This window comes from Anomaloglossus baeobatrachus, chromosome 6 (genome assembly GCF_048569485.1).
Source record: "Anomaloglossus baeobatrachus isolate aAnoBae1 chromosome 6, aAnoBae1.hap1, whole genome shotgun sequence".
Classification (NCBI taxonomy): Eukaryota; Metazoa; Chordata; class Amphibia; order Anura; family Aromobatidae; genus Anomaloglossus; species Anomaloglossus baeobatrachus.
Window position 1 is genome coordinate 554,198,277 of NC_134358.1, and position 23,260 is coordinate 554,221,536.

General features: G+C 53.9%; 1 protein-coding gene across 1 annotated transcript in view; it reads left to right on the top strand.

The window, feature by feature from the left end:
* The window catches only part of MIOS (meiosis regulator for oocyte development), a 121,795-nt gene that overhangs the window by 63,082 nt on the left and 35,453 nt on the right, over nucleotides 1-23,260 (top strand). Inside the window, exons 8-9 of the mRNA XM_075316870.1 lie at nucleotides 7,397-7,549; nucleotides 7,656-7,860. Of these exons, the coding sequence (XP_075172985.1) occupies nucleotides 7,397-7,549; nucleotides 7,656-7,860 (358 nt within the window). The remainder of the gene's footprint in view (nucleotides 1-7,396; nucleotides 7,550-7,655; nucleotides 7,861-23,260) is intronic.

The following is a 23,260-nucleotide window of genomic DNA, read 5'->3' on the forward strand; positions in this document are numbered from 1 at the left end:
GCATGCTGGGTGTGTTAGTGCGCCGGGGACAACAGCGCTGCGCGCTGGGGCTATACTCACTGCAGCTTAGCTGAGTGAGTTAATGTGTGGGAAACTGCCGCGCCGGCCGCTGCTAGAAGCTGCGGCGCGGATGAGACTTGTGGTGCGCCGGGGACTTCCGCGCTGACCGTGCTTTTACGACGGCAGCGCTTATAAATCGAGTCCCCGGCTTTTGCGGCCTAGTTTCGTTTCCTTCCCGCCCCCGGGCCTGCCAGTCAGGGAAGGGGCGGGACGCTGTACAATGGTCAGCACCGAGGGCGGGAGTCTTATTTACATACTCCAGCCCCCTCACTGGGCACAGTGGGACGCCAGTTTCCCGCTCGTTGTCTGGGGCACGCCCACGGCCCGCCCCTCTTCACAGGACGCCGGCAGCCATTCCTGCATGCAGTCTAAGCTGGAGAACGGACACAGGCTCTGGGAGACCCGGTCAAGGGATTCTGGCGACCACACACCCGCTTAAGCGGGCGGTAAGCAGCACCTTGGTGCTGACCCCACTAGTGTCACAGTGTTTTGTGTACTTTATGCTTGTACCTATATTTGCACTGTACGGTCGCTTCTTGGCTAGATACCCCTGGATTGCTCTGAGGAGACAACAGCATGTCGTCCGCAGAAAAGCAAGGGTGCCAAGGCACAGGCTTTCTATGCTGTCTGTACCGCATGTGAGGCTGTTTTACCGGCAGGTTCCACTAACCCCCATTGGGTAGAGTCTCTGCTAGTGGTGGCCCAGAGAGAGCCACCTGTGAAACTGTCCAGAGGACAGAGTTTGCAGTTTTTTGCGGATAAAATGTCTGGGACTATGACCAAGATTCTAGAAACTTGCAGTCCAGGCCGGTGACTCAGACAATGGGCACTGTTGAACAATGCCCCCCGGTCTCCCTCAGTTGGAACTAATACGTGCTCCAAGGGGGTCCCATACATCCCAGGCTGAAGGCTCTGCACGGACGACAGTCCCAGTCAGCCTAAGCGAGCTCGCTGGGAGAGACCCTCGACTTCACACACTAGTCAGGGTCTCAGCGAGAGGATTCTCTGTATGATGAGGCAGAGGTAGCTGATCAGGATTCTGATCCTGAGACCGCTTTCAATCTGGATGCTCCTAATAGTGACGCCATGGTGAATGATCTCATAGCGTCCATCAATAGACTGGTGGATATTTCTCCCTCAGCCCCTCCAGTGGAGGAGTCAGCTTCGCAGCAGGAGAAATTCCATTTCAGGTATCCCAAGCGTAAATTCAGTACTTTTTTGGGCCACTCTGACTTCAGAGAAGCAGTCCAGAAACACCACGCTTATCCAGACAAGCGTTTCTCCACACGTCTTAAGGATACACGTTATCCCTTTCCCCCTGACGTGGTCAAGCGCTGGACCCAGTGTCCAAAGGTGGATCCCCCAATCTCCAGGCTTGCGGCTAGATCCATAGTTGCAGTGGAAGATGGGACTTCACTTAAAGATGCCATTGTCAGACAGATGGACCTCTGGTTGAAATCTGTCTATGAAGCTATCGGCGTGTCGTTTGCTCCGGCATTCGCAGCCGTATGGGCGCTCCAAGCTATTTCAGCCGGTCTTGCGCAGGTGGACACTGTCACACGTATATCTGTGCCGCAGATGGCGTCCTTAACCTCGCATATGTTTGCATTGCGACTTACGCTATTAATGCTGTCCTGGACTCTACGAGCCGTACGTCAGTGGCGTCCGCCAACTCCGTGGTTTTTACGCAGAGCCTTGTGGTTAAGGGAATGGAAGGCAGATTCTGCTTCCAAAAAGTGTTTAACCAGTTTGCCATTATCTGGTGTCAGACTGTTTGGTGAGCGATTGGATGAAATCATTAAACAGTCCAAGGGTAAGGATTCTTCCTTACACCAGCCCAGATCAAACAAAACCCAACAGAGGAAAGGACAGTCGAGGTTTCGATCCTTTCCAGGCTCGGGCAGGTCCCAGTTTTCCTCGTCCATAAGGACTCAAAAGGCTCAGAGGGGCTCTGATTCCTGGCGGGCTCAATCACGCCCAAAGAAGGCAGCCGGAGGAACCGCTACCAAGGCGGTTTCCTCATGACTTTCAGCCCTCTCTCTCCGCATCCGCGGTCGGTGGCAGACTCTCCCGCTTTGGCGACATTTAGCTGCCACAGGTCAAAAACCGGTGGGTGAGAGACATTTTGTCTCACGTGTACAGGATAGAGTTCTGTTCTCGTCCTCCGGCTCGATTCTTCAGAACTTCCCCACCTCCCGACCGAGCCGATGCTCTTCTGCAGGCAGAAGGAGTGGTAATCCCTGTTCCTCTGCAGGAACAAGGTCACGGTTTTTACTCCAATCTGGTTGTGGTGCCAAAAAAGGACGGCTCTTTCCGTTCCGTTCTGGACCTATAACTGCTCAACACATGAAAACCAGGCGGTTCCGGATGGAATCCCTCCGCTCCGTCATTGCCTCAATGTCTCAAGGAGATTTCCTAGCATCAATAGACATCAGGATGCTTATCTCCACGTGCCGATTGCTCCAGAGCACCAGTGTTTGCTACGATTCGTTATAGAAGACGAGCATCTTCGGTTCGTAGCCCTGCCCTTCGGTCTGGCGACAGCCCCACGGGTTTTCACCAAGGTCATGGCAGCAGTGGTAGCAGTCCTGCACTCTCAGGGTCACTCTGTGATCCCTTACTTGGACGATCTACTTGTCAAGGCACCCTCTCAAGAGGCATGCCAACACAGCCTGAACGTTGCGCTGGAGACTCTCCAGAGTTTCGGGTGCATCATCAACTTTTCAAAGTTAATTCTGACCCCGACCCAATCGCTGAGATATCTTGGCATGGAGTTTCATACTCTCTCAGCGATAGTGAAGCTTCCGCTGGACAAACAGCGTTCACTACAGACGGGGGTGCAGTCTCTCCTTCAAGGCCAGTCACACCCCTTAAGACGCCTCATGCACTTCTTAGCGAAGATGGTAGCAGCAATGGAGGCAGTCCCTTTCGCGCAGTTTCATCTGCGTCCACTGCAATGGGACATTCTCCGCCAATGGGATGGGAAGTCGACGTCCCTAGACAGGAACGTCTCCCTTTCTCAGACGGTCAAGGACTCTCTTCAGTGGTGGCTTCTTCCCACCTCATTGTCAAAAGGAAAGTCCTTCCTACCCCCATCCTGGGCGGTGGTCACGACAGACGCGAGTCTGTCAGGGTGGGGAGCAGTCTTTCTCCACCACAGGGCTCAGGGTACGTGGACTCAGCAAGAGTCCACCCTTCAGATCAATGTTCTGGAAATCTGGGCAGTGTATCTTGCCCTGCAACCCTTCCAGCAGTGGCTGGAAGGCAAACAGATCCGAATTCAGTCGGACAACTCCACAGCGGTGGCATACATCAACCACCAAGGCGGAACACGCAGTCGGCAAGCCTCCCAGGCAGTCCGGCGGATTCTGATGTGGGTGGAAGACAGAGCATCCACCATATCCGCAGTTCACATCCCGGGCGTAGAAAACTGGGAAGCAGACTTCTTCAGTCGCCAGGGTATGGACGCAGGGGAATGGTCTCTGCGCCCGGACGTGTTTCAGGAAATCTGTAGCCGCTGGGGGATGCCGGACGTCGACCTAATGGCGTCTCGGCACAACAACAAGGTCCCGATTTTCATGGCGCGGTCTCACGATCAAAGAGCTCTGGCGGCAGGCGCCTTAGTTCAGGATGGGTCGCAGTTCCAGCTACCCTATGTGTTTCCCCCTCTGGCACTGTTGCCCAGAGTGCTACGCAAGATCAGCTCCGATTGCCGCCGCGCCATCCTCGTCGCCCCAGACTGGCCGAGGAGGTCGTGGTACCCGGATCTGTGGCATCTCACGGTCGGCCAACCGTGGGCACTACCAGACCGGCCAGACTTACTGTCCCAAGGGCCGTTTTTTCTGTCTGAATTTTACGGCCCTGAACCTGACTGTGTGGCCATTGAGTCCTGGATCCTAGCGTCTTCAGGATTATCTCAAGACGTCATTGCCACCATGAGACGGGCTAGGAAGCCGACGTCTGCCAAGATCTACCACAGGACGTGGAAGATATTCTTATCTTAGTGCTCTGCTCAGGGAGTGTCTCCCTGGCCATTTGCATTGCCTACTTTTCTTTCCTTCCTGCTCTGGTTTGGAAAAAGGTTTGTCGCTCGGCTCCCTTAAAGGACAAGTCCCAGCGCTGTCTGTATTCTTTCAGAAGCGCCTAGCACGACTTCCTCAGGTACGCACGTTCCTGCAGGGGGTTTGTCACATTGTCCCTCCGTACAAGAGGCCGTTAGACCCATGGGATCTGAACAGGGTACTAATTGCTCTCCAGAAGCCGTCCTTCGAGCCTCTGAGGGATGTTTCACTTTCTCGACTTTCACAGAAAGTGGCCTTTCTGGTAGCGGTCACATCTCTTCGGAGAGTGTCCGAACTAGCAGCGCGGTCAGCCAAAGCTCCCTTCCTGGTGTTTCACCAAGACAAGGTAGTGCTGCGCCTGATTCCGGAGTTTCTCCCTAAGGTGGTATCCCCCTTTCTTCTCAATCAGGATATCTCCTTACCTTCCTTTTGTCCTCATCCAGTTCATCGATATGAAATGGATTTGCATTTGTTGGATCTGGTGAGAGCACTCAGAATCTACATTTCCCGCACGGCGCCCCTGCGCCGCTCGGATGCACTCTTTGTACTTGACTCTGGTCAGCGTAAAGGGTCGCAGGCTTCCAAATCCACCCTGGCTCGATGGATCAAGGAACCAATTCTTGAAGCTTACCGATCTTCTGGGCTTCCGGTTCCATCAGGGCTGAAGGCCCATTCTACCAGAGCCGTGGGTGCGTCCTGGGCATTACGGCACCAGGCTACGGCTCAGCAGGTGTGCCAGGCAGCTACCTGGTCGAGTCTGCACACTTTCCCAAGCATTATCAGGTGCATACCTACGCTTAGGCGGATGCCAGCCTAGGTAGAAGAGTCCTGCAGGCGGCGGTTGCCTCCATGTAGGGAAGGGCTGTTTTACGGCCCTAACAGGGACTGCTTTTGGACGTCCCAATCGTCTGGGTCTCCCAATGGAGCGCCGAAGAAGAAGGGAATTTTGTTACTTACCGTAAATTCCTTTTCTTCTAGCTCCAATTGGGAGACCCAGCACCCGCCCTGTTTCCTTCGGGATTTTTGGTTTTTTCGGGTACACATGTTGTTTATGTTGAATGGTTTCAGTTCTCCGATGTTCCTTCGGATTGAATTTGTTTAACCAGTTATTGGCTTTCCTCCTTCTTGCTTTTGCACTAAAACTGAGGAGCCCGTGATCCCACGGGGGGTGTATATGCAGAAGGGGAGGGGCCTTACACTTTTTAGTGTAATACTTTGTGTGGCCTCCGGAGGCAGTAGCTATACACCCAATCGTCTGGGTCTCCCAATTGGAGCTAGAAGAAAAGGAATTTACGGTAAGTAACAAAATTCCCTTCTTTGTAATTCACTTTTTTTTTCTCTATCTCGTTCCGTCTGTGAGATAAAAATGCTAACTCCGTTGTTTTCCACCAGGTGGCGCTATAGGTGGTTTCATTGCGTAGCGCATGGCTTCTTTACTATACCTAGACACCACTTCTATGCCTATAGCTGCCGCCGTTCTCAAATTAATGGCAGCGGACAGGATATGGGTGGACACACTATAATAATTGGAGCATGCTCAGTTAAAAATATGGTATACGTCACTGGATTCAGTGATTTGACGGTTGACGACGGATCCTGTGCCCATAGGCTTCCATTCTACCAAACTACGGACGGCGACAGATCCTTCGCTGTTTGTTTTTTCGATATACACAAAAAACATAATTGTGGACGTCATCTCCATCCGACGGAGAAATATTTTTCGATGGATCCGTCGAAATAGGACGGATTGTGACTGATGGCAAAAAAATGATGTGTGGAATGGGCCTAAGATGGCAATCACCAGCATCTGCGCAGCGTAATCAAGTTTTGTATTGTAACTAGAGGTGAATATAAATCTCAAAATTTACTTTTGGCAAATATAGAGGACTACGAGGAGACAGGTAAGTGTCACAGTGCGACATTGCATCTAATGCTTGCCACATAGTGTCACATTGCCGTTGCCTGCAGGATGTGTTCGACTTGTCCATGATTAAAGGGAACCTGTCATCAGAAATATAGCTATAAACCTAAAAGTGTCCCCCTCTGCAGCTCGTGGGCTGCATTCTAGCAGGTTCCTGTACTTTGTGGCCCCTTTTAAACCAAATTAAATACTTTATAAACTCGTACCTTTTGCTATGTAAATTTTGTAAATCGTCCATGGGGGCGGGCTCTCTGCTGACCGTTGCTGTTCCTCCAGCACATTGACGCCGTCCCCCCACGCTCCATTTCATCCATCAGGACGCCGCCCACTGCGCCCGTGGTGCCGCCCACGCCAGGATCGCTGGTGACGTGTCCAAGAGATTATGGGCGGCGCTGTGATTGCATCGCAAGTGCCCACCCATAATCTCGTGGACGCGCTTTCCCCCACTACCTCCAGCGTTCTGCGCAAGCGCTCGCCGGCCAAATGACCCGACGTCTCCTCCATCCCATCTTACCCTGCAGCAAGGCAAGATGGGAAAGAGGTGACGTCGGGTCATCTGGCCAGCAAGCGCTTGCGCAGAACGCTGGAGGAAGAGGGGAAAGTGCGGTCACGAGGTTATGGGCGGCACTTGCTGATGACACTCACTGCGCCGCCCATAACCTCTTGCCTGCGCAAAACGTCACCAGCGGTCACACGTGCACACAGTGCACAGTCCTGCTACAGTCACACAGCGCATGCGCGGGACCACGGGCGGCGTCCTGAGATATGAAATTCAGCGTTGGGGGGGTGGCGTAAATCTGCTGGAGGAACAGCCAACGGTCAGCAGAGAGCCCGCCCCCATGGATGATTTACAAAATTTACATAGCAAAAGGTACAAGTTTATAAAGTATTTAATTTGGTTTAAAAGGGGCCACAAAAAGTACAGGAACCTGCTAGAATGCAGCCCAGGAGCTGCAGAGGGGGAGACTTTTAGGTTTTAAAGCAAAATTTCTGATGACAGGTTCCCTTTAAGCTTTTTTTGTTTATGGCATGCGACCTGTGATTAAAAAAGTTTGTATTGTATATTTGATTTTGTGTCTGTGGAGTTACATTGTGTTTCACAAAACTATCTTTAGATGCGCCTGTTTATTCCTCTGTGATCATTTGTGGAGCTCCTGTGGAAATTAACGGTCCTGCTTCTACCTTTTTGGATATTTACGCCATGGTTTGCATCGGTGAGCCCCGTGCCGACCCTGAACCGGCAGGGAATATGTGTAACGAGGAGGTGGCACTCGATTGCACCAGTAATATTATATGGATTATTCCTTTTTTTTTCCCTTCTAACAATACGGATTTCTTTTCCCTTGATTCGCAGGGTTCCCCATCGGATGTGCTGAAGGACGAGCGAGTCCAGTACTGGATAGAGAATTATAGGAACCTGCTGGACGCCTGGAGGTTTTGGCATAAGAGAGCGGAGTTTGATATCCACCGGAGTAAACTGGATCCCAGCTCCAAGCCTCTGGCGCAGGTCGGTTCCTTGTTTTCTTGGACGCATCTTATGTTAAAATAATAGCAAAGGGTTTTCGTTAATTTTAGGGACACCATGGAAACTTTGTGGGGTTTATTTTTTGCAGGTGTTCGTGAGCTGTAATTTCTGCGGGAAATCCATCTCTTATAGCTGCTCCTCCGTACCGCACCAGGGCCGCGGATTCAGCCAGTACGGAGTCAGCGGGTCACCGACCAAGTCAAAGTTCACCAGCTGCCCCGGCTGCCGAAAGCCCCTTCCACGCTGCGCTCTCTGCCTCATTAACATGGGAAATCCCGTCTCCAGTAGTCCAGGTAACCTCCGCAGAATCCCAGATTAGGGTTTTTAATCTAAATGAAGCTACAAAGAGATTTCTTCATCGTTCCTTATGGGAGACCCAAACCATGGGTGTATAGCTTCTGCCTCCGGAGGACACACAAAGTACTACACTCAAACGTGTAGCTCCTCCCTCCGGGCTATATACACCCCCTGGATGACAATCTAACCAGTTCAATGCTTTGTGTTTCAGGAGGTACACACACATGCATTCTCTGATTTTTTTCATTTTTATTTTGATTTTAAAGATATGGAAGAAAAGCGGGTCCAGTCTGGACTCCCGGCATGTCCCTTCTCACCCCACTGTGTCGGCGGTGCTGTTAAGGTTGACTTTACAAGGCTGGAGCCTTCACATGCCGCGCTCCTTCAACATCCTCTGAGAGGCTCTGGTTTGAAGTGGGAGCCATCACGGTTCTCTCTGCTTGCAGGAGACCGGTCTCCATCCGCAGCCCTGTCTGGTTCCTGCTGGAAGGAGCGTTTAACCCCCCCACAGGGACATGGCCCTGCGTCTCAAAAGCTAAGTATTGAGACGTTTTTCAGGGGTCCCGGGTACTTTTATTAGGGGGAAAGTATGTCTTTTGTCTTTACTGTAAATTCCGGCCGGTTCTGGGGGTTTCCCCTGAGAACCGCGCCGAAGGTGCCTGCTCGTCGGCCGCATGTTAAAATCTAGGCCCCGGCTTCTGTTTGGGCCTAGTTTCGTTTTCATCTTCCCCTGCATGTCATTCATGCAGGGGAATAGAGTGGCGCCGCCCACCGGCCATCCAGCAGAGGGGAGGACACTCCTCTCTGAGGAGATGTTTCCCTCCCCTGCATCTCTCCTTAGCCCTCCGGTTTCCCGCTCTTGGGCTAATCTCCGCCCCCCCTCCTCCTCCCAGCGCCATTTTCTCAGCGTTTATCACACTGATCGGCGCTGGCTGCTGAACCTGCTGCTTTCTAGGAAGGCTGACGCTTTACTGGGGGTCCGAGCTGTGGAATCCGGAGGGCACACAGAGAGCGGTCTGGTAAGCCACAACCTCTGGTTGTGGGCTTTATTATACACTCTCAGGACATTCTATAGGAGTGTATTCTTGCTGCAGAGCTTCCACCTCAGCAGCATGTCTGTCACCTGGAGCAAGGCTGCAAAGCTGTACGCTATATGCACTGCATGTAAGCTCATTCTGCCAGAGCCAAGCACATACCCACATTGTGATGCCTGTGCTAACATGGTTGTGTCTCAGCCTGGAGCCTCCTCAGGGGTTCCTCCGGCCGCTCCAGCCCCAGTGGCTGATCCCCCGGCTTGGGTAGCATCCTTCTCCAAAGCTATTTCCCAGTCTTTTGCCGACTCCATGGGGCAGCTGTCCCGGACTCTGCTGACCATGCATCAGCCCTCTTCTCAGGGTGCCTCTGCTGCTCCGAGCTCTGCAGAGCTCTCAGAGCATGTCCTAGGACCCCGTCCCCCTAAACAGAGACGCAGGGACCCTTCTCCTTCCTCGTCCCACGGCTCTGATTCACGAGCTGAGGTGCAGGGCGAGGAGGATTCGTTTACTGTGGGCTCAGACGCTACCTCTATGTACCACATTGACTTGTCTGAGGGTGATGCGGATGTTAGTGACTTAATTGCGTCCATTAACTCCGTACTGAACCTCAACCCACCAGAGTCAGAGGAACAAGCTTCTCTGGTAGAGATACACCAGTTTGCCTCACCTAAGAAAGCTAGGAGTACGTTTTTTAACCACTCCGCTTTTCAGGCCACTGTCGCCAAGCCCAGGGCCTGTCCTGACAAACGTTTTCCGAAGCGTAGTTCTGATGACCGTTTTCCTTTTCCACCAGAGGTGGTTAAGGAATGGGCCCAGTCTCCAAAGGTAGACACTCCGGTGTCCAGAATCTCAGCCCGCACAGTCGTAGCTGTGGCTGATGGCACTTCTCTAAAGGATCCCACTGACCGCCAGGTTGACCTTCTGGCCAAGTCTGTATATGAGGCGGCAGGAGCCTCGTTCTCCCCGTCTTTTGCGGCAGTGTGGGCTCTTAAGGCAGTCTCTGCCTCTCTGGCGGAGATACATTCCCTCACCAGGGACTCTATACCTGAGATGGATGCCTTAACTTCTCAAGCTTCGGCTTTTTCATCCTACGCCATGTCTGCCATTCTGGAGGCTTCTCACCGCACGGCGGTGGCCTCCGCTAACTCCCTCGCGATCCGCAGGATCTTGTGGCTTCGAGAGTGGAAAGCAGACGCTTCCTCTAAGAAGTACCTTGCGAGTCTCCCTTTCTTTGTCGCTCCATTGGGAGACCCAGACAATTGGGATGTATAGCTTCTGCCTCCGGAGGCCACACAAAGTATTACACTTTAAAAAGTGTAACCCCTCCCCTCTGCTATACACCCTCCCGTGCATCACGGGCTCCTCAGTTTTTATGCTTTGTGCGAAGGAGGCACACATCCACGCATAGCTCCACAACTTAGTCAGCAGCAGCTGCTGACTATTTCGGATGGAAGAAAAGTGGGCCCATATAGGGCCCCCAGCATGCTCCCTTCTCACCCCACTCTGGTCGGCGGTGCTGTTAAGGTTGAGGTACCCATTGCGGGTACATAGGCAGGAGCCAACATGCTGTTTTCCTTCCCCATCCCTGCAGGGCTCTGGGTGAAGTGGGATCCATAATCGGTCTCCAGACACTGGGACCGTGCTCCCTCCGCAGCCCCTGGGGAATCTGCTGGACAGGAGCTGGGTATCGTCAGGGACATGGCCCTGCTACTGTGAGGTACTCTGTGTCACCTTGGGGACGGCGCATGGAGCGCTTGTGTCATACACGCTGCAGCACTGCTAGGCGTGTTAGTGCGCCGGGACTACCGCGCTGACCGCGCTTGTTGCCGGCCGCGCTTATAACTCTAGTCCCCGGCTTCTGCGGCCTAGTACCGCATATTCCAGGTGCTCTGTGTCCCCGTTGGGACGGCGTATAAAGCACCTTGGGCCCAGACGCTGCAGCGACTGCGGCGTGCGTATGGGTCCGGGACTACCGCGCCGACCGTGCACTGCCGGCCGGCCGCGATTTTAACTTTAGTCCCCGGCTTTTGCGGCCTAGTATGGGATTCTCCCGCCCCCAGACCTGCCAGTCAGGGAAAAGGGCGGGACGGTCGGTATGACGCCGACAGTGAGGGCTGTAGTACATTGAGCTGTCCTCCGCCCCCCTCACTACCCACGCTGGGGCACCAGATTCCCGCACTTTTTTGTGACTACGCCCACGCCTCCCTCCTCCTCAGAGAACGCCGTCAGCCATGTTTTTCAGCAACTTCTGGCTGCAGCTGAGGGAGACCCGGGGCAGAGAATCTGGTGGCTACAAGCCACATCCGCAGCCCCTGCCGGACAGGAGACGGAGTATCGTCAGGGACATGGCCCTGCATCTACAGGTACTCTGTGTCCCCGTTGGGACGGTGCATGAAGCACCTTGGCCTCAGACGCAGCTGCGACTGCGGTGTGCATTTTTTGTCCGGGACTACCGCGCCGACCGTGCCTGTTTGCCGGCCGCGGTTTTTACTTTAGTTCCCGGCTTTTGCGGCCTAGTGTGTTAAACTCCCGCCCCTGAGCCTGCCAGTCAGGGAGAAGGGCGGGATGGTCGGTATGTTGCCGACAGTGAGGGCTGGAGCACACCTCGCTGTCCTCCGCCCCCCCTCACTGATCACTATAGACCACCGGATTCCCGCAGACAGAGCCCTGCATCATAACGTACTCTGTGTCCCCTGAGGGACAGTGCATGCAGCATCTGTGTTACAAACGCCGCAGCGGTTGCTGACTGGTTTGTGAGACTGGGACTACCGCGCCGACCGCGCCATGTCTGCCGGCCGCGTTTTTAAATTTAGTTCCCGGCTCTTACGGCCTAGTGCCATATACTCCCGTTCTGGGGCCTGCCAGTCAGGGGTAACGACGGGACGGCCGACTGGACGTCGGCAGGGAGGGCTGGGGCATACGTTGGTATCCTCCTTCCCCCTCACTGAGCACTGGGGGCACCAATTTTTCAGGTGTTGTCCCCCCCTTGGTGCCGCAGTGTGTGTGTATATATGTATATATATATATGTATATATATATATATATATATATATATATATATATATATATATATATATATATATATATATATATATAATATATATATATATATAATATATATATATATATATATATATTTATTTATTTATTTATTTATTTTAACCTCTTGTGCGGCTATATTACGGGCACTGCACAGATGACAGCGACAGAGTTTGCATGATGAAATCAGCAAATCTCTGAATAGCTTTCACATCACAGGACTCAGTCTATGGACAGGGGGTCTGCTAGGATACTGGAAGCCTTGCAGTCCAGACCGATACCACAGGGCCAGGGAGCTGTGAGTTCATCGCTCCCGGGCCCCTCTGAGTCGGTACAACATCCTGGGGTAACACCCAGTTCCCACAGTGAGAACTCCGTCACGGACCGCGGCCTATGATAGGCTAAGCGGGCCCGCTGGGAACCTTCCCCGACTTCATCAGGAGTGCGTGTTTCGATCACTCTAACTCCAGAGGGGCCGTCCAGTAGCACAGAACTTGACGGACAAGCGCTTACTAAGCGCCTTATTGACACGCGTTACCCTTCCCCCCCCTGACGTGCTTAACGGTTGGGCTCAGTGTCACAGGATGGATCCTCCAGTCTCTAGGCTGGCGGCTAGATCCGTAGTATTAGGGGCAGATGTCCATCTCTCACGATTGCCACTGATAGGCAAATAACGCTTATGATGAAATCCATCTATGAAGCCATAGTCGCATCTTTTGCTCCAGCCTTCGCAGCCGTGAGGGCACTCCAACCTATCTCAGCTTCTCCGGCTGAGATTATTGCGGTTGCACATAACTCTGCCACGCAGGTTGTGTCCTTCACTTCTCAGGCGTAGGTTTTTTCGTTCTACGCCATGAACGCCGTTCATGGACTCTGCGAGCCGTACAGCGGTAGCATCCACCAATTCAGTGGCAGTCTGCAGGGCCATGTGGCTACGTGAATGGAAGGCAGGCTCTGCTTCCAAGAAGTTCTTAACTGGTTTGCCATTTTATGGCGACCGTTTGTTTGGCGAGCAATTGGATGAAGTTGCTAGACAGTCTCGTCCTTGCCGCAGTCCAAGACCGATGGGTGAGAGACATTCTGTCTCACGGTTACAAGATACAGCTCTGCTCTCGCCCTCCGACTCGTTTCTTCAGAACGTCTCCGCCCCCCGAGTGAGCCGAACACTCTGAAGCCTCGATGTCACAAGGAGACTTCCTACCATCATTTGACATCAAGGATGCTTATCTCCATGTGCCGATCGCACCCGAGCTTCAACGCTTTCTGCGTTTCGCCATTAGGGATGAACACCTTCAGTTCGTGGCACTGCCATTCGGCCTGGCGACAGCCCCACGGGTCTTCACCAAGGTCATGGCAGCGGTCCTACAGGGTCCTACAGGGCCACTCGGTGATCACTTACCTGCACGATCCTCTAGTCAAGACACCCTCCTGGGTGGCATGTCAACACAACCTGACCATTGCTCTGGAGACTATCCAGGGGTTCGGGTAGTTCATCGAAATTCCAGGGTCAAAGCTGACACCGACCCAATCACTGACTTCTCTCGGGATGGAGTTTTATACTCTCTCAGCGATAGTGAAGCTTCCGCTGCATAGTCAGCGTTCACTACAGACAGGGGTGCAATCTCTCCTTCGGGCCCAGTCACCCCTTGAGGCACCTCATGCACTGTCCCAGGAAGATGGTGACAGCAAGGGAGGCAGTTCCCTTGCGCAGTTTTTTGTCTGCGTCCGATTCTTTCGGACACCGCTAATGGGACAGGAGGTCGACGTCCCTAGACAAGACCGTCTCTTTTTCCCTTGCAGCAAAACCTCTCTTCAGTGGTGTCTTCTTTCCACTTCCTGGGCGAAGGAACAATCCTTCCGGCCCCCAGCCAGGGCTGGGGTCACGACGGACGCGAGTCTGTCAGGGTGGGGAGCGGTCTTCCTCCACCACTCGGCTCAGGGAACCTGGACTCCGACAGAGTCCTCCCCTCGGTTAAATGTTCTGGGGATAAGGGCAGTGGATTTAGCCCTGAAGGTGTTCCAGCGGTAGCTGGACGGCAGGCAGATCCGAATTCAGTCGGACAACGCCAAGGCGGTTGTGTACATCAACCACCAGGACGGCACACGCAGTCGTCAAGCCTTCCGAGCAGTTCAGCAGATGCGGCTGTGGGCGAAAGCCACAGCCTCCAACTTCTCCGCAGTTTACATCCCGGGCGTAGAAAACTGGGAAGCAGATTTTTCTCAGTCGCCAGGACATGGACACAGGGGAATGGCCTTCATCCGCACGTGTTTCTAGAGATCTGTTGCCGTTGGGGAACGCCGGACGTCGATCTAATGGCGTCTCAACACTACAACAAAGTCCCGGCATTCATGGCTCGGTCCAAGGATCACAGAGCTCTGGCGGCAGACGCGCTAGTTCACGACTGGTCGCAGCTTCGACTGCCTTATGTATTTCCTCCTCTGGCACTACTGCCCAGAGGGTTACGCAGGATCAGGTCAGACTGTCGTTGCTCCATACTGGCCGAGGTGATCGTGGTACCCGGATCTGGGGCACCTCACGGTGGGTCAGCCGTGGGCACTCCCTGACCGACCTGACTTGCTGCCTCAAGGGCCATATTTCCTTCGGAATTCTACGGCTCTTATCCTCACTGTGTGGTGGCTCCTAGCGTCATCAGGGATATCTCCAGATGTCATTGCCACCATGAGACTGGCCAGGAAACCAACGTCCGCCAAGATCTCTCACAGGACTTGGAGGAGCTTCTTATCCTGGTGCTCTGATCAGGGTTTACTCCCTGGCCGTTTGCCTTGCCCTCTTTCTTTCGCAAAGGGTGGCCTTCCTAGTGGCAGTCGCATCACTCAGAAGAGTATCTCAGCTGGCAGAGCTGTCATGCAAAGCCTCCTTCCTGGTGTTTCACCAGGATAGGGTGGTTCTACGTCCGGTCCCGGCCTTCCTCCCTAAGGTATCCCCGTTTCGTCTTACCCTCTTTGGGTCCGCATCCAGTTCACCAATGTGAAAAGGATTTGCATTTATTAGATCTGGTGAGAGCACTCCGGCTCTACATTTCTCGCACGGCGCCCCTGCGCCGGTCTGATGCGCTCTTGTCCTTATCGCGGAACAGAGTAAGGGATTTCAAGGTTTCAAGTCAACCTTGGCTCGGTGAATCAAGGAACCGATTTTTGAAGCATACCGTTCTTTTGGGCTTCCGATTCCTGCTGGACTGAAGGCCCATTCTACCAGAGTCGTCGGTGTCCTGAGCATTGCGACACCAGACTACGGCTCGGCAGGTCAGGCGGCTACCTGGTCGAGTCTGCACACTTTCACGAAACACTATCAGGTGCAGGCCGATGATTCGGCAGATGCCAGCCTAGGTAGGCGAGTCCTTCAGGCGGCAGTTGCCCACCTGTAAGAGGGGGCCGTTTTTCGGCTCCTTTATCGAGGTATTCTTTTACCCACCCAGGGATTGCTTTTGGACATCCCAATTGTCTGGGTCTCCCAATGGAGCGACAAAGAAGAAGGGAATTTTGTTTACTTACCGTAAATTCCTTTTCTTCTAGCTCCTATTGGGAGACCCAGCACCCGCCCCTGTTCCCTTCGGGCTGTTGTTCTTTTGTGTACAGATGTTGTGCATGTTGACTTGTTCTTTTGGTCCATGGTTTCAGTTCTCCTAACATCCTTCGGATTGAATTTACCTTAGGCCAATTTATAAGTTTCCTCCTTCCTGCTTTTGCACCAAAACTGAGGAGCCCGTGATGCACTGGAGGGTGTATAGCAGAGGGGAGGGGTTACACTTTTTAAAGTGTAATACTTTGTGTGGCCTCCGGAGGCAGAAGCTATACACCCCAATTGTCTGGGTCTCCCAATAGGAGCTAGAAGAAAAGGAATTTACGGTAAGTAAACAAAATTCCCTTCTTTGCTGGGTCCCGGCTGTTTGGTGAACAACTGGATGAAATAATTAAGGAAGCTACTGGCGGGAAGAGTACTTCCTTGCCACAAACTAAACCCAGGAAACCTGTCCAGGGCAGGAACCAGTCGAGGTTTCGTTCCTTTCGTTCCTCTAACTGGTCATCCTCTAAGCCCTCATCCTCGTCCACTACCGCAGCCAAGGATCGTAAACCCAACTGGCGCGCGAAGCCGCGTCCTCAAAAGACCGGAGGAGCCGCTGCCACTAAGGCAGCCCCCTCTTGACTATCTGGCTGCGCCAGCAACGTCCTTGGTCGGCGGCAGGCTCTCCCACTTTGGCGACGTGTGGTTTCAACACGTCTCCGATCAGTGGGTGCGGGATATCATATCCCACGGATACAGGATAGAATTTTCTTCCAGCCCGCCAAACAGATTTTTTCTGTCCACCCCCCCGCTCCAAAGCCGCCGCCTTCTCTCAGGCCGTGGCATCCTTGCAGGCCAACGGTGTAATTGTTCCGGTTCCCGCCCGGGAACGGTTCAGCGGTTTCTATTCAAACCTCTTTCTAGTCCCCAAGAAGGACGGTTCCTTCCGGCCCATCCTGGATCTCAAGCTTCTCAACAAGCATGTTCAGGTGCGGCGCTTTCGCATGGAATCTCTAAGATCGGTCATTGCCTCAATGACCCAAGGAGATTTTCTGGCATCCATCGACATCAGAGATGCCTATCTGCATGTGCCTATTGCGGTTTCACACCAGCGTTGGCTACGACGCAATCGGAGAGGAACATTTCCAATTCGTGGCTCTCCCCTTCGGGTTAGCCACGGCCCCTCGAGTATTCACCTAGGTCATGGCAGCAGTGGTTGCGGTTCTGCACCTCCAGGGGTTGGCAGTGATTCCTTACCTGGACGACCTTCTAGTCAAGGCCTCATCCAGTGCAGACTGCCAGCTTAGTGTGTCACTCACTCTCGCCACGCTCGTTCAGTTCGGGTGGCTTGTCAACCTGCCCAAGTCCACTCTGACCCCGACCCAGGTACTTATGTACCTAGGGATGCAATTCGAGACTCTGCCGGCACTTGTCAAGTTGCCCTAAGTCAAACAGCAGTCCCTTCGTCTGGCGGTGCGCTCTCTGCTGCGGCACCGCCGTCATTCCATCAGGCACCTCATGCAGGTGCTGGGTCAGATGGTGGCGTCAATGGAAGCGGTTCCCTTTGCCCAGTTCCATCTGCGTCCCCTGCAGCTGGACATTCTCCGCTGTTGGGACAAGCGGATCTCTTCCTTGCACAGGCTGGTGGCTCTGTCGTCACAGACCAGGAGTTCCCTTCAGTGGTGGCTTCGGCCCCTCTCTCTGTCACAGGGACGCTCCTTCCTGACTCCGTCCTGGGTGATTCTCACCACGGATGCCAGCCTCTCCGGTTGGGGAGCAGTATTTCTCCATCACCGAGCACAGGGCACTTGGACTCCGTCCGAATCGGCCCTCTCGATCAATGGGCTGGAGATCAGAGCTGTGTTTCTAGCTCTCCTAGCCTTTCACCACCTGTTGGCGGGCAGGCACATTCGAGTTCAGTCGGACAACGCGACAGCGGTTGCCTACATCAATCACCAGGGCGGAACTCGCAGCCATCTGGCGATGTTGGAGGTTCAACGAATCCTCCAGTGGACGGAGGACTCCAAGTCCACCATATCTGCAGTCCACATCCCAGGCGTAGAAAACTGGGAGGCCGATTATCTCAGCCGTCAAACCGCGGACAGCGGCGAGTGGGCCCTGCATCCGGCAGTGTTCAGATCAATCTGCCGCAAGTGGGGCACTCCGGAAGTGGATCTAATGGCGTCCCGGCACAACAACAAGGTTCCGGTTTACGTGGCTCGCTCCCACGATCCTCAAGCCTTCGCAGCGGACGCACTGGTTCAAGATTGGTCTCCGTTCCGTCTGGCCTATGTGTTCCCCCCTCTAGCTCTCTTGCCCAGGGTTCTGCGCAAGATCAGAATGGAGGGCCGTCGAGTCATACTCATTGCTCCGGACTGGCCCAGGCGAGCTTGGTACCCAGACCTGCTCCGTCTGTCCGTAGGGGTGCCGTGGCATCTCCCGGACCGCCCAGACCTTCTCTCTCAAGGTCCGTTCTTCCGCCAGAATTCTGCGGCTCTCAGATTGACGGCGTGGCTCTTGAGTCCTGGATCCTGACGGCTTCAGGCATTCCCTCTGAGGTCATCTCCACTATGACTCGGGCTCGGAAGTCTTCTTCGGCCAAGATTTACCACAGGACTTGGAGGATTTTCCTGTCCTGGTGTCGCTCTTCCGACCATGCTCCTTGGCCGTTCTCCTTGCCGACCATCCTGTCTTTTCTACAGTCTGGTCTACAGCTAGGACTGTCCCTCAATTCCCTCAAGGGACAGGTGTCGGCTCTGTCGGTATTGTTCCAGCGGCTTATCGCCCGACTGGCTCAGGTGCGCACCTTCATGCAGGGCGCATCTCACATCATTCCTCCTTACCGGCGGCCCTTGGATCCCTGGGATCTTAATCTGGTCCTCACGGCCTTACAGAAACCCCCTTTGAGCCTCTCAGGGAGGTTCCTTTGTTTAGACTTTCACAGAAAGTTGTTTTTCTAGTAGCCATAACTTCTCTCAGGAGAGTTTCTGATTTGGCTGCGCTCTCTTCGGAATCCCCCTTTTCTTTGTCGCTCCTAATTGGGAGACCCAGACAATTGGGTGTATAGCTACTGCCTCCGGAGGCCACACAAAGCATTACACTTAAAAGTGTGAGGCCCCTCCCCTTCTGCCTATACACCCCCCGTGGGATCACGGGTTCCTCAGTTTTCAAGCTTTGTGCGAAGGAGGTCAGACATCCACGCATAGCTCCACTGTTTTAGTCAGCAGCAGCTGCTGACTATGTCGGATGGAAGAAAAGAGGACCCATACTAGGGCCCCCAGCATGCTCCCTTCTCACCCCACTTTGTGTCGGCGGTGTTTGTTAAGGTTGAGGTACCCATTGCGGGTACAGAGGCTGGAGTCCACATGCTGCATCCTTCCCCATCCCCCTTTGGGCTCTGGGTGAAGTGGGATTTACCGGTCTCCAGGCACAGAGACCGTGCTCCGTCCACAGCCCCTGGGGAATCTGCTGGATATGGAGCGGAGTTTCGTCAGGGACAGGGCCCTGCTACGCCAAGGTACTCTGTGTCCCCGTACAGACCGCGCACACACTGCAGCATTGCTGGGTGTGTTAGTGCGCCGGGGACAATAGCGCTGCTGCGCTTGTGCCACACTTCCACAGCTTGCTAAGGGAGTTAGTGTGTGGGGAACTGCCGCGCCGGCCCCTGCTGACAGTTTTTACTGTGACGCGGCTGGGACTTGTGGTGCGCCGGGGACTTCCGCGCTGGCCGTGCAGATTTGTCGGCCGCGCTTTTTACTAGAGTCCCCGGCTTTTGCGGCCTAGTTCCGTTTCGTTCCCGCCCCCAGGCCTGCCAGTCAGGGGAAGGGCGGGACGCTATACAGAAAGCGCCGAGGGCTGGAATCTGCTTTACATACTCCAGCCCTCACATTGTGCACAGTGGGAAGCCAGTTTCCCGCACTTTGTCTGAGGCACGCCCACGGTCCGCCCCTCTTCACAGAACGCCGGCAGCCATTCCTGATGTGCAGGCTGAGCTGGAAAGGGGAGACAAGTTCTGAGGATTCTGGCGACTACACACCCGCTCTTAGCGGGCGGTAAGCGGCACCCTCCGGTGCTGACCCCACTAGTGAAAGTGTTCATTTGTATTTTTATGCATGCATGCTATACATTGCACTAAGTCGCTGGTGATTCTTGGCTATATAACTTCCTGGAGGAGAATATAGCATGTCGTCCGCAAAAAACAGGGGTGCCAAGGCACAGGCTTTCTATGCTGCTTGCACCGCTTGTGCGGCTGTTCTACAGGCAGGGTCCACTGACCCCCATTGTGTGCAGTGTTCGGTCCCTGTGTTCCCTGCTCGGCCAGGGCCTCTGCTGGAGGTGTCCCAGAGAGATCCACCTGTGAATACTGTCCAGGTGACGGGGACAGAGTTTGCAATTTTTGCGGATAGATTATCTGTGACTATGCCTCAGATTCTAGAAACTATGCAGTCTAGACCAGTAACTCAGACATGAGCGCTGTTGATTCATTGCTCCCTGGCCCCCCTCAGTTGGAACAGCTCCGGGGGTGTCCCACGCATCCCAGGGTGATGGCTCTGACACGGACGACAGTCCCAGACAGCCTAAGCGAGCTCGCTATGAGCGGCCCTCTACATCATCTCACTGGTCAGGCTCTCAGCAGGAGGATTCTCTGTGTGATGAGACGGAAATAGCTGATCAGGATTCTGACCCTGAGACCGCTCTCAATCTAGATACTCCTGATGGTGACGCCATAGTGAACAATCTATCGCGTCCATCAATAAAGTGTTGGATATTTCTCCCCCAGCTCCTCAAGTGGAGGAGTCAGCTTCACAGCAGGAGAAATTCCATTTCAGATTTCCCAAGCGGAAATTAAGTACTTTTCTGGACCATTCTGACTTTAGAGAGTCAGTCCAGAAACACCACGCTTATCCAGATAAGTGTTTCTCCAATCGGCTTAAGGATACACGTTATCCCTTTCCTCCTGACGTGGTCAAGAGCTGGACCCAGTGTCCCAAGGTGGATCCCCCTATCTCCAGGCTTGCGGCTAGATCCATAGTTGCAATGGAGGATGGGGCTGCACTAAAAGATGCCACTGACAGACAGATGGAGCTCTGGTTGAAATCCATCTATGAGGCTATCGGCGCGTCGTTTGCTCCTGCATTCGCAGCCGTATGGGCACTCCAAGCTATTTCAGCTGGTCTTGCACAGATTGACACGGTCACACGTACATCTGCCCCGCAGGTGGCACCCTTAACCTCTCAAATGTCTGCATTTGCGTCTTACGCGATTAATGCTGTCCTGGACTCTACGAGCCGTACGGCAGTGGCATCAGCCTTGTGGTTAAGGGAATGGAAAGCAGATTCTGTTTCCTAAAAATGTTTAACCAGTTTGCCATTTTCGGGTGACCGGCTGTTTGGCGAGCGCTTGGATGAAATCATTAAACAGTCCAAGGGTCAGGATTCATCCTTACCTCAGCCCAGACAAAACAAACCCCAACAGAGGAGGGGACAGTCGGGGTTTCGGTCCTTTCGAGGTTCGGGCAGGTCCCAATTCTCCTCGTCCAAAAGGACTCAAAGGGATCAGAGGAGTTCAGATTCTTGGCGGGCTCAGTCACGCCCAAAAAAGACAGCCGGAAGACCCGCTACCAAGGCGGCTTCCTCATGACTTCCGGCCTCCTCCCTCCGCATCCTCGGTCGGTGGCAGGCTCTCCCGCTTTGGCGACATTTGGCTGCCACAGGTCTGAGACCGTTGGGTGCGAGACATTCTGTCTCACGGGTACAGGATAGAATTCAGTTCTCGTCCTCCAACTCGATTCTTCAGAACGTCTCCGCCTCCCGACCGAGCCGATGCGCTCCTACAGGCGGTATGCACTCTAAAGGCGGAAGGAGTGGTGATCCCTGTTCCCCTTCAAGAGCAAGGTCACGGTTTTTACTCCAATTTGTTTGTGGTACCAAAAAAGGACGGGTCTTTCCGTCCCGTTCTGGACCTAAAACTTCTCAACATCCACGTGAGAACCAGACGGTTCCGGATGGAATCCCTCCGATCCGTCATCGCCGCAATGTCTCAAGGACATTTCCTAGCATCGATAGACATCAAGGATGCTTATCTCCACGTACCGATTGCTCCAGAGCATCAGCGTTTTCTACGCTTCATTATAGGAGACGAACACCTTCAGTTCGTAGCCCTGCCTTTTCGTCTGGCGACAGCCCCACGGGTCTTCACCAAAGTCATGGCAGCTGTAGTTGCAGTCCTACGCTCTCAGGGACACTCCGTGATCCCTTACTTAGACGATCTGCTGGTCAAGGCGCCTTCTCAAGAGGCATGCCAACACAGCCTGAACGTGGCGCTGGAGACCCTCCAGGGTTTCGGGTGGATCATCAACTTTCCAAGTCGAATCTAACCCCGACCCAGTCGATAACATATCTTGGCATGGAGTTTCATACTCTCTTAGCGGTAGTGAAGCTTCCGCTTGTCAAATAGCGTCCATTGCAGACAGGGGTGCAATCTCTCCTTCAAGGTCAGTCACACCCCTTGAGACGCCTCATGCACTTCCTAGGGAAGGTGGTGGCAGCAATAGAGGCAGTCCCTTTCGCGCAGTTTCATCTGCGTCCACTACAATGGGACATTCTCCGCCAATGGGACGGGAGGTCGACGTCCCTCGACAGCAACGTCTCTCTCTCTCAGGCGGCCAAGGATTCTCTTCGATGGTGGCTGCTTCCCACCTCATTGTCGAAAGGGAAATCCTTCCTACCTCCATCCTGAGCGGTAGTGACGACAGATGCGAGTCTGTCAGGGTGGGGAGCAGTCTTTCTCCACCACAGGGCTCAAGGTATGTGGACTCAGCAAGAGTCCACTCTTCAGATCAACGTTCTGGAGATCAGAGCAGTGTATCTTGCCCTACCAGCCTTCCAGCAGTGGCTGGAAGGCAAGCAGATCCGTATTCAGTCGGACAACTCCACAGCGGTGGCATACATCAACCACCAAGGAGGAACTCGCAGTCGGCAAGCCTTCCAGGAAGTCAGGCGGATTCTGACGTGGGTGGAAGCCACGGCCTCCACCATATCCGCAGTTCACATCCCAGGCGTGGACAACTGGGAAGCAGACTTCCTCAGTCGCCAGGGTATGGACGCAGGGGAATGGTCTCTTCACACGGACGTGTTTTAAGAGATCTGTCGCCGCTGGGAGATGCCGGACGTCGACCTAATGGCGTCCCGGCACAACAACAAGGTCCCAGTTTTCATGGCACGGTCTCGCGATCACCGAGCTCTGGCGGCAGATGCCTTAGTTCAAGATTGGTCGCAGTTCCGGCTTCCTTATGTGTTTCCACCTCTGGCTCTGTTGCCCAGAGTGCTGCGCAAGATCAGGTCCGACTGCCGCCGCACCATCCTCGTCGCTCCAGACTGGCCAAGGAGGTCGTGGTACCCGGATCTGTGGCACCTCGCGGTAGGCCAACCGTGGGCACTACCAGACCGACCAGACTTGCTGTCTCAAGGGACGTTTTTTCCATCAGAATTCTGCGGCCCTGAACCTGACTGTATGGCCATTGAGTCCTGGATCCTAGCGGGTTCAGGATTGTCTCAAGAGGTCATGGCCACCATGAGACAGGCCTGAGAACCTACCTGCGCCAAGATATACCACAGGACGTGGAAAATATTCTTGTCTTGGTGCTCTGCTCAGAGAGTCTCTCCCTGGCTATTTAGTTTGCCTACTTTCCTTTCCTTCCTGCAATCCGGGTTGGAAAAAGGTTTGTCGCTCAGCTCCCTCAAGGGGCAAGTCTCAGCGCTATCTGTATTTTCTTCGGAGCTCCATTGGGAGACCCAGACG